General features: G+C 30.2%; 4 protein-coding genes across 4 annotated transcripts; 3 read left to right on the top strand and 1 right to left on the bottom strand.

The window, feature by feature from the left end:
- Window positions 1-8,006: 8,006 nt before the first annotated feature.
- On the top strand, window positions 8,007-8,667 carry LOTGIDRAFT_152744 (hypothetical protein; the record flags this gene model as incomplete). Its single annotated transcript, XM_009053262.1, has 2 exons — window positions 8,007-8,336; window positions 8,434-8,667. 2 exons carry the CDS (start codon window positions 8,007-8,009, stop codon window positions 8,665-8,667), a joined length of 564 nt encoding a protein of 187 aa, XP_009051510.1.
- Window positions 8,668-10,980: 2,313 nt separating this feature from the next.
- LOTGIDRAFT_152743 (hypothetical protein) lies at window positions 10,981-11,823 on the top strand (the record flags this gene model as incomplete). The annotated part of the gene is made up of 1 exon (XM_009053261.1): window positions 10,981-11,823. The coding sequence occupies one exon, from the start codon at window positions 10,981-10,983 to the stop codon at window positions 11,821-11,823; it is 843 nt and encodes a 280-aa protein (XP_009051509.1).
- A 290-nt stretch (window positions 11,824-12,113) lies between these two features.
- On the top strand, window positions 12,114-12,674 carry LOTGIDRAFT_152742 (hypothetical protein; the record flags this gene model as incomplete). The annotated part of the gene is made up of 1 exon (XM_009053260.1): window positions 12,114-12,674. One exon carries the CDS (start codon window positions 12,114-12,116, stop codon window positions 12,672-12,674), a length of 561 nt encoding a protein of 186 aa, XP_009051508.1.
- Window positions 12,675-13,382: 708 nt separating this feature from the next.
- LOTGIDRAFT_152741 (hypothetical protein) lies at window positions 13,383-14,246 on the bottom strand (the record flags this gene model as incomplete). Its single annotated transcript, XM_009053259.1, has 1 exon — window positions 13,383-14,246. The coding sequence occupies one exon, from the start codon at window positions 14,244-14,246 to the stop codon at window positions 13,383-13,385; it is 864 nt and encodes a 287-aa protein (XP_009051507.1).
- Between the last annotated feature and the right edge of the window lie 394 nt (window positions 14,247-14,640).

Here is a 14,640-nt window from a genome sequence, read left to right as displayed (position 1 = left end):
TGAAGTTCTGTCAATATTAATAAAATATGGGCAATGTGGAGAAAAGCGTGTCAACATAAATAAAAAAAGACATTAGTTAAATCAGAACGTTATGAAGATGTCATTAGTTATGAGAATGTCATTAAAAGATGTGTTAAAGATGTCATTAGTGATGAGTATGTATTTCAAGTTCATCATTTGTTTTTATGCAAGAGATTATTTTTATACGCCCACATTTTCAGTTGTATGTATAATTAAAGGTGTAGTTAACATCATTTTCTCTGTTATTTTAAATGCACAAATAATACCAATAAACACATAAAGTTGAAATGTTTTGTTATTTTACAGTAAAATGAAAATGATTTCTGGCAACAGATTTATTACCAGAATATCCTTTTTAAAATTCTGTTTTTTTACAGAACTGGAAGGAAAAATTCCGGCAGCAGATTTACCAGAATATTCATCCTATTTTTCTGTTAAATTACAGGAAATATTAGAAAAATTCCGGCAGCAGATTTACCAGAATATCCTTCCTATTTTCTGTTAATTACAGGAAATATTATTAGTCATTCTGTAATTTAACAGATTTTGTAGTAAAATATTTCTGTTATTTAAAGCAAATATTTTACAAGAAATTCTGTTATATAACTGAAGGCAAAATTTAAATTCTGATAAATCAGCTGCCGGAATTTTTTCTGTTAATCGAAGGAAATTTTTTTTACAGTGTATGTTTCTGTATTCAGCACAATAGACCAATCCTTCAAAAACCTGTTGAGTGAGTACTCATCCCAATTTTTAAATGCGTTATTTTGATAACATGATTTGAAAATTTGAAGGTTTTTAGCTTTTGTGCGCTTCCGCAAAGTCCAAGTTTGATGTATTTGAGTGACGTATTTGTAGGTTTTTTAGATTTGATGCGTAAAAAAAGACTATTAGTATGACGTATATGTAGATTTGTCTTTTTAGATTTGATGCATTTTCAACCGTCCACAATATAGTCTACAGTTTCTATCTGATTGTAATGAAATTTTGTTTTGATTATTTATAATGATTATATCTTGTCGTGTTTATAATTGACGATTTTGCGATAAACGGGTTTTGATTTATTGCTCTTGACTTGGTAAAAACGCATCAAACTTTTGAAGGCGATAAAGGTGACAGTTTAAGTCGGAATTTTATGGAATTTTGTATATATATAGATTGGCGACCGCCCTTGATATACTGAAAAATATCAGGGAAGTGGGCATATCTTGCTTGGCAACCACTTGTATACACTGCTAATAATATGTGAGATCTATCAGGCATGTCTCTCTTAATATTTTCATATACTTTAGCTGTGGCAGTGAGGTAGATATGTATTAGACAACAGTATATACAAGGGAATCCATCCTTAGGTAGTATTATATACCTCGATATAAAGCGACTCAAAGAGGTTTTTCTAAACTTATATGTGTGTATCGGGTACTTGCCTCATTCCGATTTCCAACCGCCATTAGATGTTATTGTGGTCTTGTAATGTCCCTGTGTCGATTTCGCATAACGTCCCCGTGGTCTCAGTTATTGACCTTCACCTTTGAAATATCTTTTCATTATTATCATTGTTTATGTTTTACTTGGGAGCTTCATTAAATATTAACACTACTTCACTTACGGCGCAAATTCAGTGCTACGATGTCAAAGCGCCCGCATCAAACGCAAAATTGAAATATATTCTTTAACAAAGTTCACATTCAAAGGGAAGTAACCTGTGCTTAATAACATATAGGACTCACTCCACTAAAACATTTTATGCAAATGATTGTATAGGAATGTAGTCCAGGCTATTTTTAGAAATCTTCTTTCTCTCTCCCTTTTGGGGTTTTTGCCTGCCTATTTTTGGGTAAAATTTGGTCTAGATTTGGAATTTGATGTCTGAAATTGCATTATCTTTCAGATTTGGTGAGATGATGAGAGACTTAAAGGCGGAAGGCTAATTCTAAAAATAGTCGTTTTGTGAAGTGCCAAACTCTAGCGGATGAGTATAACCGGTAGTAGTCTACTTTCAATTTTAGTAGCTCAAAATTTTCATGGTCATCATATAATGAATTTTTTAGGAGACATTGAGAATTGGTCAGGCTTTCATTCGACATATTGGAAAGCTTTCAACGAGATTTCTGGAAAAAGTTATAGAAGGTTGAATTTCGTGTTTTAACATGGGAAGAGATGGCAAATGAATTAGTGGAGTGAGTCCATATGGACTCACTGCACTAAAACATTTTATGCAAATGATGGTATAGGAATGTAGTCCAGGCTATTTTTAGAAATCTTCTTTCTCTCTCCCTTTTGGGGTTTTTGCCTGCCTATTTTTGGGTAAAATTTGGTCTAGATTTGGAATTTGATGTCTGAAATTGCATTATCTTTCAGATTTGGTGAGATGATGAGAGACTTAAAGGCGGAAGGCTAATTCTAAAAATAGTCGTTTTGTGAAGTGCCAAACTCTAGCGGATGAGTATAACCGGTAGTAGTCTACTTTCAATTTTAGTAGCTCAAAATTTTCATGGTCATCATATAATGAATTTTTTAGGAGACATCGAGAATTGGTCAGGCTTTCATTCGACATATTGGAAAGCTTTCAACGAGATTTCTGGAAAAAGTTATAGAAGGTTGAATTTCGTGTTTTAACATGGGAAGAGATGGCAAATGAATTAGTGGAGTGAGTCCATATACATTTCAAATATAGGTCAATATCAGAACTTTAAAAATGATGTTGACAAATATCTAATTATTGTGCATTTAAACGTATTCTAGAAGGCTATAAATAATGAATATATTAATAATATATTATATAATAAATAGACATATTTATATTGGTGAAAACTTACACTAAAGTATATTTAATCAGCTAAACCTGAAAGATACTGCTATGTAGGCGTATATTCTCCCCATACTTTTCGTCAGTCGTTCAACCGTCTATGGACATCCGTTTTGGTAATTTTGGTTACAGGCAAGATTGATGCCAATTAATCTTCCTGGTGATTTTCGAAAAATGTATTCAGGATGGCTATAGAGAAGATTTCATGTCTACCTCGTAGAGTATGTCAGCTTCTCATCTAACTATAGTTTCTCCATGTACTCTATTCTTCACAGAGCACAGTGTAATAAATGAAATCAAATCGTTACAATTAAAATGTTAATTTTATTAGAAAAATATATTTAAAACAGTTATATTTGATAGTTGAGAAAGAACATCAGATGTGCCTTTTATCAAATTTTTCTGTAAGTTTGACTTTTTTCTTGCAAATTTTCACACTCACGATTCCGTAATTTATTAAAAAAAATGGAAGGGAAATTTCTTGTGGATTAGTAAACGTTTCCAAAAAGTTTAAAACGCTTAACAAAAGGCACCCCATGAATATATTAAAAAAAATTTATTGATAAGGCAATTGATAAAAGAAGTTCTTATACATTCAAAAGCTTTTATAATAGTATAAAAAGGGACTTTATCACAAAATAATAACATTATGGACGAATTGTGAACATGTATATCGCAACACCCAAGCTGTCATTATTTTTTTCATGCACCCCGATTTGATATACCATATTCAAAAACTTTTTTTACAGTTAGAAAAAACTAAGCATTAAAGAAAAGCAAGTAGTATAATATGCTTGTTGTATATTCTAAATGAAGATCACCAAGAAAACTGTAATCATGAAGACAACACCAGTCACTGAAAAATGAAATTTAAAAAACTCAAAAATAATCTTAATGGTTTCTTAACCGATCTGATATATCAGTATAGTGTTGTCTTTACCAGCAGATCGACATTAATTTCAGCCTCAATATTTTTCGATTACTTTTCGACATGAAAATACTTAGGTCATCATCAACCGATGCTGTGACGTCATGGAACAATATCAGATACCATATTTCATTTTTCTGATTTTCACATAAAATTAGTCAAGTGTTAAGGTGATCAAATATAAATATAAATAAGTGCTAAGATTACGCCAAACCACAGGAAATAGAATAAATTTTCTTTCTTATTATACAGAATATTATTGACAACGACAACTGTGGAATAAACGAAAAACAAAATGCCCAGGAAGTGGTGTCCAAACGGTGAAATATACCCACCTCTAATTGTACCGGCTCCGTTGCCATCATCAACTGTTGCTGGAGTAGTTGTTGGTGGTTTGTAATCTATAAAAAAATATAGTTATACCAATACATTATTGATTACTGTTTTTACTATAAAACCCGTCATAGGTCATATTGCATATGTTTATACTGATCCAATCTTCCATTTGTAAATATACAACAAAATACCATATTTGGATTGGTATCATTTACTGTCTACGATCTGTTGTTCAACTCACTGTTCTGAGTGGTATATGTAGATTTGCACAAGATTGGTTATGAATATCGACGGATGCGTTAAGGAATTCATTCAAAATACATGGTTTGTAACAGAGGAATACAAAGAAACACTGGGACAGACTACAAAAAATTAAGTTTTACCTTGACCCAAAAGAAGAGTTCCATATGTTTAATAAATGCCATTTGTAATATATTCAATTTATGTCCAGTTTGTTTAAAATGATTCAATAATAGTACCATATGTTTCAATGAACTAAATCCAAAATCTAAGTTTTAACTCATTGTCTTGGAGAAAATAATAAGATCTTGCACCGTATTTAATAGTTAAGTTTGAATTCCCTTTGCGTTGTAAAAGGTTTGAGCGGGCCTCACCACTTGTGTTTAAATTTTGGTAACATTATAAAATCAATCTTGATTTTGCCACTAAATTCAATAGAGGGACTGATATACTCGTTGTTTGACAAAAAATCTAAAGAGAATTAATACCTGGAGAAGGACAATGTTTGCTAACTTTATGGTACATCATCATAAACTTGTCCTGGACAGCCTTTGGTTGTTGGCAGTTTGGCGATACATCAGCTGTACATTTCAACATTCGGTTTAATTTACTACAAACATGATGCAGAAAATTAAGTAATTTTGCAATCTCATATATCGGGGGCCAAGAAAAAACGATAATATTTTTCAATTCAGGATTTGTCATAAAATATCAAAGTTATGATCATAATATTTTGACCTCATATTTGGAGGGATATTATTATAATTTTCAGCAAATAACAGCTTTATAGGTTGGACCATTTCGAAATAATAGTCTTTTTAAAATTCCTTGTCCAAAAAATATAATGCCAAAAACAATAGTATGATTTGACATCCTTAATTGAATTAATGCTCAATATAGCCACCATTTTCAGCAAAATCGTCTGCATTCCTTTTTTCCGTTACAAGATATAGTCCTTTTTTTTTCAAGTGACATTTTGTTCAATTTCTCTCTAATTCTGACCTTCAGTTCCGTCATTGTTAATTATGTCAGGTAGACAACACACTGCAAACCATTTGATTGTAATCAGGAGTTTGGGGTGGTCAGTCATCTTTTGTATGAAATTTAATTTCAAAATTCAGAAGACAAATTTTTCATGGACAAATTTTTTCGGCTGCAAATATCATCCTCATTAATTCAACGAGGAAAAATTACAGTATTACAAGCTGTTGAAAAGATGTCTAATATCCTTATAAATATGAGGTTAAAATATCATGATCATAGCTTTAATACTTTTTGAAAAACCCTGAAATGAAAAGTGTTATCGTCTTTTCTGGGCCATATTGGTACAATTGAGTAGTATATGAGCTCATAGATTGGTCGCATTTTTCCACATTCAATTTCATTTCATAGGAAAAATGCAACCAATCTATGAACTCCCAAAAAAAGACCTAAATTAATTCCCTACATTTCATAAATTCTTACACTTAAAAAAGACATAAATTCCCTACATTTCATAAAACATCCTAGATTTCATACAATTCTTACATTAAAAAACACCTTCAATCAATTTCCTACATTCCATCAAAAAAGCTTATTAAAAATACCCTTATATAAAATAACATCCTTGTTTCGCTTAACATCCGGTTTTTAATAGCCTCGTTTTAAGTAATGTTATTTTTAGTCTAGAAAAGGGAGATAACTCTTTTTTGGATACAAAAAAAACAGACTAAATTAATTCATTTAATAATAGGATGAGTTTAATTCTAAAACACGAACAACACACTTCGAAGATTATTCGGGCGACGGTATCTTTTCATTAATATTTTCTCTAGGTTCAAAAATAATTCCAAAAGTAGCTAGCTCATTTCAACCGGAGCGAAAGCCGTCGGCTCAATCGCGCAAGCGGGAAAGAGTATAGGCGACGCAGTGAAACAATCTAACGAGTTGAAAGAATTACAGCCAATAAGAGAACTTCGAAACAGGAGATTAGAAGAAATGAAAGGAAAAGGTTTTAAAGTTATAGGATAAAAATGATAATCGCTCACGCTCCAAAAACTTATTTCGGTTCAGGAGATATACAAAAATCATTGGGTTCTCTTCCTGGATTTCCATGGGCGAAATATCCCGGAGAAAAACATCTGCCCGGTCATAATTACACCGGTCCAGGTACTAGGTTAGATCTGCGATTAGACGAAAACGATAAACCCAAACCAGGGGAAGAACCAGTCAATAGAGTTGACAATATTCCAAATCCAACTTTCAAAGAGAGAATGCAAAGAGCATTAATCATAAAACTGTTAAAAGCAAAGATGAAATTAGGCATGGGATTAGCGAATGAAATTCATAAAGAATTTAGAAAAACTAAAAACTTTTTAAAAGTTAAAGTGTTTGAAAAAGATGAAATATGGTCAGCCGATTTAATTCATATGTCAGTCGAAAGAGGATTTAAATATTGCTTAACAGTTATAGATTTGTATACGAGATATGTATGGGTTATTCCTTTGAAAAACAAAACAGGATTATCAGTCAAACACGCATTTGAAACGATTATGAAACAATCTAACCGACATCCAGAAAAACTGTGGGTAGATAAAGGAAGTGAATTTTATAATAAAAATATGAAACCACTTGGGTTTGAAATTTACAGCACGCATAACGAAGGTAAAGCTGTAGTAATAGAAAGATTCAACAGAACTCTAAAAAATAAATTATTCAAAAAATTCACGGAATTGAAATCTCAAAAATGGCTTAAAATATTTCCAGAGATTGTAGATGAATACAATAACAAAATTCATTCATCTATAGGCGTCACACCAACACAAGCCTCGAGTAATCCAAATGTTATAAAGTCAATTAACGCCCGACATAACTACGAAAATGAAATAAAGAATTGAAATATCAAACCCAAATTTAAAGTCGAAAATCGAGTTCGCATTTTCAAATATAAAAGTAAATTCGAAAAAGGTTACGTTGGATACTGGACGAACGAAATATTTATCGTTGATAAAGTAAACAGTACATCACCTCCGACATATGAATTAATCGATCATGACAAAGAACAAATCATAGGAAGGTTTTATCAAAATGAACTTCAAAAAACCGACTTTTAAAAAATGAATGATGAAGAATTTGATACAAGATTAAGAGATGTAGACAAGCATTTTCGTTTTCTTAAATTTAAATCTATGTTCAAAATATTATTGAATGTGTTTTTTCAGAATGTAATACAATTTTTTTCAAACACAAACTACGTATATATTTAAAAAAAACCGACTTTTAAAAAATGAATGAATTTCTCGATAAATATGGAACTGATACAACCACAAACTTTCAACTTATGAGATGGGCGAATGAGTTAAATATATCACCGTTTTATTATTGTATGAGAGATGAAATAAATGATCTGAAATATAAGAAAGGTAAATTTTACGCTATAACAAATATACATACTTCCGATCAAAAAGGAGTTCATCATTCTGCTTTGTACAAAGACTCTTATTTCTTCGATTCTTACAGATTAGAACCCACTGAAGAGATAATCCAATTGACTAATAAACCAATCAAATGTTCAACATTTTAAATTCAATTACCGGGACAAAAGTTTTGTGGTCAGCTTTCACTTTGGGTTTTATATCAGTTGAGTTTAGGAAAACAGTTTGAAGAAATTGTAATAAATTTAACTCGATAAAAATGGCGAATAAGTTTGGATTGGGTTCTTTATCTTTAGAAACTAAAAAACCTAACACTACAGCGTGGATAAATAAAGCGAAACCTTACTTTGTGGATCAAATCGGAGACACTCTTCAAGGTGATTTAGATATGAACAATTTTAGCATAACTAATTTAAAGTCTCCGGAAAACGATAATGACGCCGTTCACAAGAAATATTTACGGGAACAAATAAATTCAATTGAAGTAAATAAAAACCATTTAGAAGATATAATAAGTAATGTTAAAAGATTCTTCAAACGTCAACTGAATAATAAAAATTTTGTTAATGATACTAAACTGCAGCAAGAGGTACAAAGATTAATAAGTTTTATTCAAAAAAGAATTGGTCAACGTAGCGAATAAAACTGAGTTACAAAATTTAATTTCATTAATATCTAAATTAGAGGATAAGATTGCAAAACAAAAATTAGACATTCAACAATTGATAGATAACGTTCCAGATGAAAATGAAGATACGTTTCAACAGGAATTAAATGTTCTGGAAACTAAACTTAACAGTGAATTACAAAAAGAACTATCAAATATTAAAAAACAAATACAAAATACAGATGATAGCGAAATCAAAACCTATATTCAACAACAAATACAAAACATAGATGATAGCGAAATCAAAACCTAGATTCATCAACAAATACAGAACATTGATGATAGTGTTATTCAACAACAGATAACCACTATTAATAACCTAGTTTTGAAACAGGACAAAAATATAGTCGCATTAGAAAAAAAGTTTCTCAAGAAAGAATCATATTATATTAATCTTCCATTTAGAAATTTGGGTTTTGGTAGTGGTTCTATTACTAATAATATTGATAAATCAAAAGACTATGAATATAAAACATATGGATTTACAGCAAATATTAGAATATATTTCGTTCCAAATTATAATATTTACCCAATAATATTTTTGATAAAGATGATATAGCTTATCGTCCAAGATTTTTTACTTTCCGAGGAAAACTTACAATTGAAATTAATTTCCCTTTTCAGGTAAAAGTTGATTCATTATTCTTCAGTCAACATACATCAATATCTAATGTAAAATTTAACGCTCGTAAAGTTCTTCAGTTTATCAATGGTACAAAAAATGTAGAAACTAAAGAATTTGAAATTAACGATGAAAACAACAAGAAAAATCACTTATATGAAATTAAAACAAGTGGAAAATATATAGATAGGTTTAGAATGTTAATCATACCAGACAATGAATATAAACTTCATTGAGTGATTTTGATATGTTATTGGAGACGGAAACTCCACCATCAATGAATATTATTAGAAATCCAGAACCAGAAAAAAAAGATATAAGCAGTTATCAGTTTTTACGAGCAACAGACAGAATACGTGTAACTATATTTTGTTGATAATGGTTAATTTACCTCAATTGATATTCATAAAAGTCAACAAAAACAAAAATTTTTAATAAGAGATGATGCATATGTTTATATAATAGTTTTGATTAAAAAACCAAAATTTTCAGTTCATCTGAATAAGATTAATGATTCGAAAGAAGAAATATCGTTAGTAACTGTTCAAGTTATTATTAATAAACACATAGCAGCTTTATCAGAAGTTCACTTAATTTAATTACCTAAAAAATGGAACTCGAAAGTAGACAAAACTACATGATAGACAAACAAAACGAACTAAAAGAAAAACTAAAACAATTTAACAAATGTAGAAAAACATGGAGTAGAATCGATTCTGTTTTCAAAACATTAAGTACAGTTTTAACAGTAGGGATAACGGTGGCAACAGCCGTAACCGGTGGATTAATGCTTCCAATAATTGTCCCAACTGTATTAGCCGCGTTCACTGCCGTTCAAACTTCATCTTGTGGATTGGTTACTTTAGGTTTTACATCAAAACAGAAAGCTCATTATAAAAGGAAAACAGAAATTTTAAATACATATCTTAATAAATTGTTTATATTTTTCGAAAGATCGAGAGAAGATAAGAACATAACAGTTGAAGAATTAGAAAAATTCAATGAAATTTTAGATAAATTTGATGTAGAAATATCATCAATAAAAGTTAAAAATTTCTAGTTAAAAATAGTTGCTTTAAAAATATGAATAAAATTGAAATTTTAGACGATGAAAAATTCATATCAAATGAACTTTTTTACGATGTTATTAAGCTTATCACTAATGAATTTACAACATTTAAAGGGCAAATTGAAATAGATGGAGAGATAACTCAAGATGGAAAATACAAACAAGACATGAAATTTGTAGGTTTTAATACCAAAACTTTTGTCAATTTCTTCACTGCGGTGGATAATAAATCGGATGCTTCTGATTGGTATTTCACAGGAAAAATGATTTTCCGTAAAACAATTTCAAAGAAATAAAAAGATCAAAAAAGGGTAGTGGTGTTACCCTACTCAAAAAGATAAATGAATATATCGGTATAAATTGTTATATACAGAGCGATGGATATTGCTTTGTATATATTTGTAGGTACAGATTGCATCGATCAAATGTTACAACGTTTATGAAAAATAGATCAAAAAAGAATAACATTAATTGCTCATAACGCTAGCAGTTTTGATAACTGGATCATGATGAAAAACGTAAAAAAACTAACACAATGCCCTTTAAAAACGCCCAGAGGAATTCTGTCTCTACCTTTAACTCATTCATTCACTGATGAAGATTTACAGAAAAAAATGGAAAAGACAGAAAGAAATAAAGGGTAACTCTAATTATTTACAAAATATTAATTTCATATGTTCCTATCAACACGAATCATCTAGTTTGGCAGCATGGGGAAATTCATCTAATCTACCAATGAATTTGAGAAAGATCGAGGATGTTAATATTGCAAAATACACTAAGATAATTGGGAATCTTTAAGACACGAATGGGAACCTTACGCTAAAAGAGATACGTTATGTCTCAGAGTTTGTTTGATAAAATACAATCAAGCAATGAAAGAAGTTGTATTTCAGAATATTTCCAATAATCTAACAGCTCCTTCTTTATCTTTAAAGGGTTGGTATTATTTATATCATTACGATAAAGAAATGATTGAAGAAGAATGGTATGAAACTACTAGAATGGTTCCGAAACACACCGAAAAAAAAAACGTAGAAAAAGTTTACTCACATACTCACCCTTTTATAAGATATTTTACCAGACAAAGTATTAAAGGAGGAAGAGTTTCGGCAAATCGAAAATCATTTGAAACGAATAAAATGAATGAAATTTGTAATATATTAAAGGAATATAATGCAAGTGACACTGATAATATAATTGATTTATTCAAAGTATATAGCGCTAGCACGAAAGATAAAACGGAAGTTCATACGAGACTTAAAAAAATAAAATGTACTAAACTAATGGCCTTTGATGCTAACGGTTTGTACGCTTCCGCCATGTCGGATTTAGATAGCGAATATCCGAGAGCGGAAAGTGGTAGACCATTTCTACCGGAAGAAAATAAAGAATTTGTCAAGATCTTTAATGAACAGAAATTCAGACCTAGAACTGCTATTTTAAAAGTGTGGTTTGAATATCCCAAAAACATGTTCTTCCAACCCATACCAGCTAAAGATAAAATCACTTTCACGAATAAAGAAGGTAAAAAGGAAACTGGCACTAAAATCAGATTCAGAAATGGTTTCTGTCACGACGTTTTAACATCGGTCGATATTCAAGAAATAGTGAAAGCCGGTGGACGAATTATTAAAATATTAGATGGTATAGTTTACGAAGAAAATTTTAAAACTCCACCCTATAGAGATTATATTTTAATTTTGAGAGATCTATGAAATAAATATAAACGAGAAGGTAATATCGTAGGTAGTAATTGCATGAAATTATTAGGCAATTCGTTGTATGGTAAATCTATTCAGAAGGATATAAATACATCGAGACATCTATGGAGTGAAGCGACTTTAAAAGCCAACTATGATTCACACGTTAAAAGCTATAAAACAGTAAATGATAGTCAATATATAGTTGAGATAAATGAAGAAGAAAAAGAATTAATCCTCCTAAATCTACACGACTAACACCTAGTCATTTGGGATCATTCGTTTTATCTCACAGTAAAAAAATAATGAATAATTTTATTCGCGTGATAGATGGATTTTATAAACCTGAAATATACTATACGGATACCGATAGTTTATACATTTCGTCTAGCAATTGGGATAAATTAAATGAAGCTGGGTTGGTGTCCGAAAATGATTATTGTAAAGGAAAGAATGATTACGGTGATGGTGGAATTATATTTGGTTTATATTTAGCGCCAAAAGTTAAATACAATATCATTCTAACTTCCGATGGTGTTTTAAAAGAAAAGAAAACGTTTAAAGGTTACTCTAAAGGTAAGATATCCGTAGAAGATTATATTCGATTAGCTAGTGGACTCGATGTAACGAATGAATTTAAGAAACCTTGGGTAAAAAGTTTCACCAATGGAGTAGTTATTCCAAAGGATGATGATAAACAAAAGAAAGTTTTTAGAAGTTATCTAAATTTCGTTAAGAGAAAAGCACCAAACAGTCAAGGAATTATGTATCCTTACAACGACGGAAAAGAATTGAACATAGATGAAAACTATGAATTTGATGATTTCGATTACCTTACTATTCAAGAAGAGAATGAAGAGTGTTAATTTTTTTGTTTTAAATGAAGTTGAATAACAATTTCCTCGTTACCAAAATCTATAAACCTATTTTTACCATCTTTGATTTCCAGATTTATATCTTTAATCATAAAGGAATTGAGTGGTAAATACGTCGTTTGAAATGGTTTCTCTATAATTCTATATCCTATCGGTAAAGTGAATGTTGGAAGACTGTAAATAATCTGACGTTTGTATTTATTGAAAAATCCACCGTTTACTAAATTGCAATGTATATTTATCACATCGATATCATTCTCGATATTAGCTTTGTGAGGTGCTAAAGTGGATTGGGTGTATACTCGTTTATCAAATCCTAGTAACGTATTCAATGAATTTTCTACGTTGAAATCAACTTGACTATTATTTCTTAATATCAATTTTATTTTGTTCAGATTCAAATTACCTTCGTATTCAATATTGTTTTTACCATTGACACTTCCTCCATATTCAAATAGGTATTCGTTAATGGCTATGTATTCGTAGCTTCCCGGTAGTAAACGTATGGTTTTGAACGTAACTCCGTTATCTGTTGATATTTTTATTTGGTTATTTTTTTCGTTGATATTTCTAATGGAATTGTAAACAGAGAAATACTTTAATCCCAATTCATATTCTTGATTGCGATCGAGTTCGTACTCATAATCTAGAGATAATTTAATGTCTGATTTATTTGAGGTGATAACGAATAGTTGTTCTTTATTTGACATTTTTAATCACGCTTTTATAATCATTTTTATCTATGATACCTTTTTCTAGGAGTCTTTTTAATATACAATTTACTTCATTATATTGTCTGTGCGATCGATGCCCTTCCTTCATTGCCGCTAATATTACTCGTAATCTATTAAGCAATTCTTCATTGTTATCGGATAAAAAAGTTATACCTTCTCCAGATATCATATCTTCGAATTCATCTATTTCTTGTATGATTGGTGGATAATTTTCTCCATAATCATCTGATTCCTCTTCATCAGGAATAACTTTATTTAAATATGTTTCAACTGCCATCAATCTTTTTGTTTTGCGCTTAGTCTTTATCATATAGAGAAATTTTAAGTATTGTTCTAAATCCTTGCGATTGGCAATCTCAATATCCCCGCCATTCATTAAATCTATTAATCCTTCTGTTGTTGTAAATATAAAGTCTTTTGTATCGATTTTGAATGAAGGGTAAAATTGATCAAATTTTATTCTATATCCATTAAACAATAACCCATCATTATCAACGATTGGTGAAATGCTCTTTGGTAAATCTGGGTCAGGGTTTGAAAAATAATGATTTATATCATCTAATGTCCTAATTATAATACCATCATATTCAATGGGATATTCTATTTGATGAGGTTCTATAGGAGGTGTGGGTTCTATAGGAGGTTTATATTCTAAAGCTAATTTCTTTTTAATATCCTCTTGAGATTTTAATATGGGTTGAAATAGAGTTTGTAGATTTTCCGTTAATCCGAGTTGTTGTAATCTGTTATTTTCAACTTGGGTCTTTATTTTATTCTTAGCTTTGATATATTCTTTATTTCTTTTTAGAATATTATTCCCATTATCCATTTTTAAAAAAATAAAATTTAACAAATGTCTGTCATAACTCTTTCACCTGCAGGTTTTCTAGCATTAACGAATATATATCAATGATCATCTGGGTTTTTCCATTGAGCTTTACAAACCTTTTTAAATGCATCTGTCCATTCCGTGATTTATCGACTGAATGATTTGAGATAAATCTTTATCGTTTAATTCAAATAATAAAAAACAATTTGCATTTTTTCTAATGAACATAGAGTCCATCCCGTAAAAAGATTGGGATTGGTATATGCAGTGACAGTTATGATGTCTTTTATATCTGTTGGTTTCTTTGCTTCGATGTAGTTATCTATGATATCTTTTATTTCCACTTCTTCTTCGTTTTCTTCATAATATTGAAATAGGTCTTGAACATCTTTCT

Source organism: Lottia gigantea (assembly GCF_000327385.1).
Source record: "Lottia gigantea unplaced genomic scaffold LOTGIsca_2, whole genome shotgun sequence".
In the NCBI taxonomy this organism is placed as follows: Eukaryota; Metazoa; Mollusca; class Gastropoda; family Lottiidae; genus Lottia; species Lottia gigantea.
The sequence above is the reverse complement of the archived record's forward strand: the minus strand, read 5'-3'. Positions and strand labels throughout refer to the sequence as shown.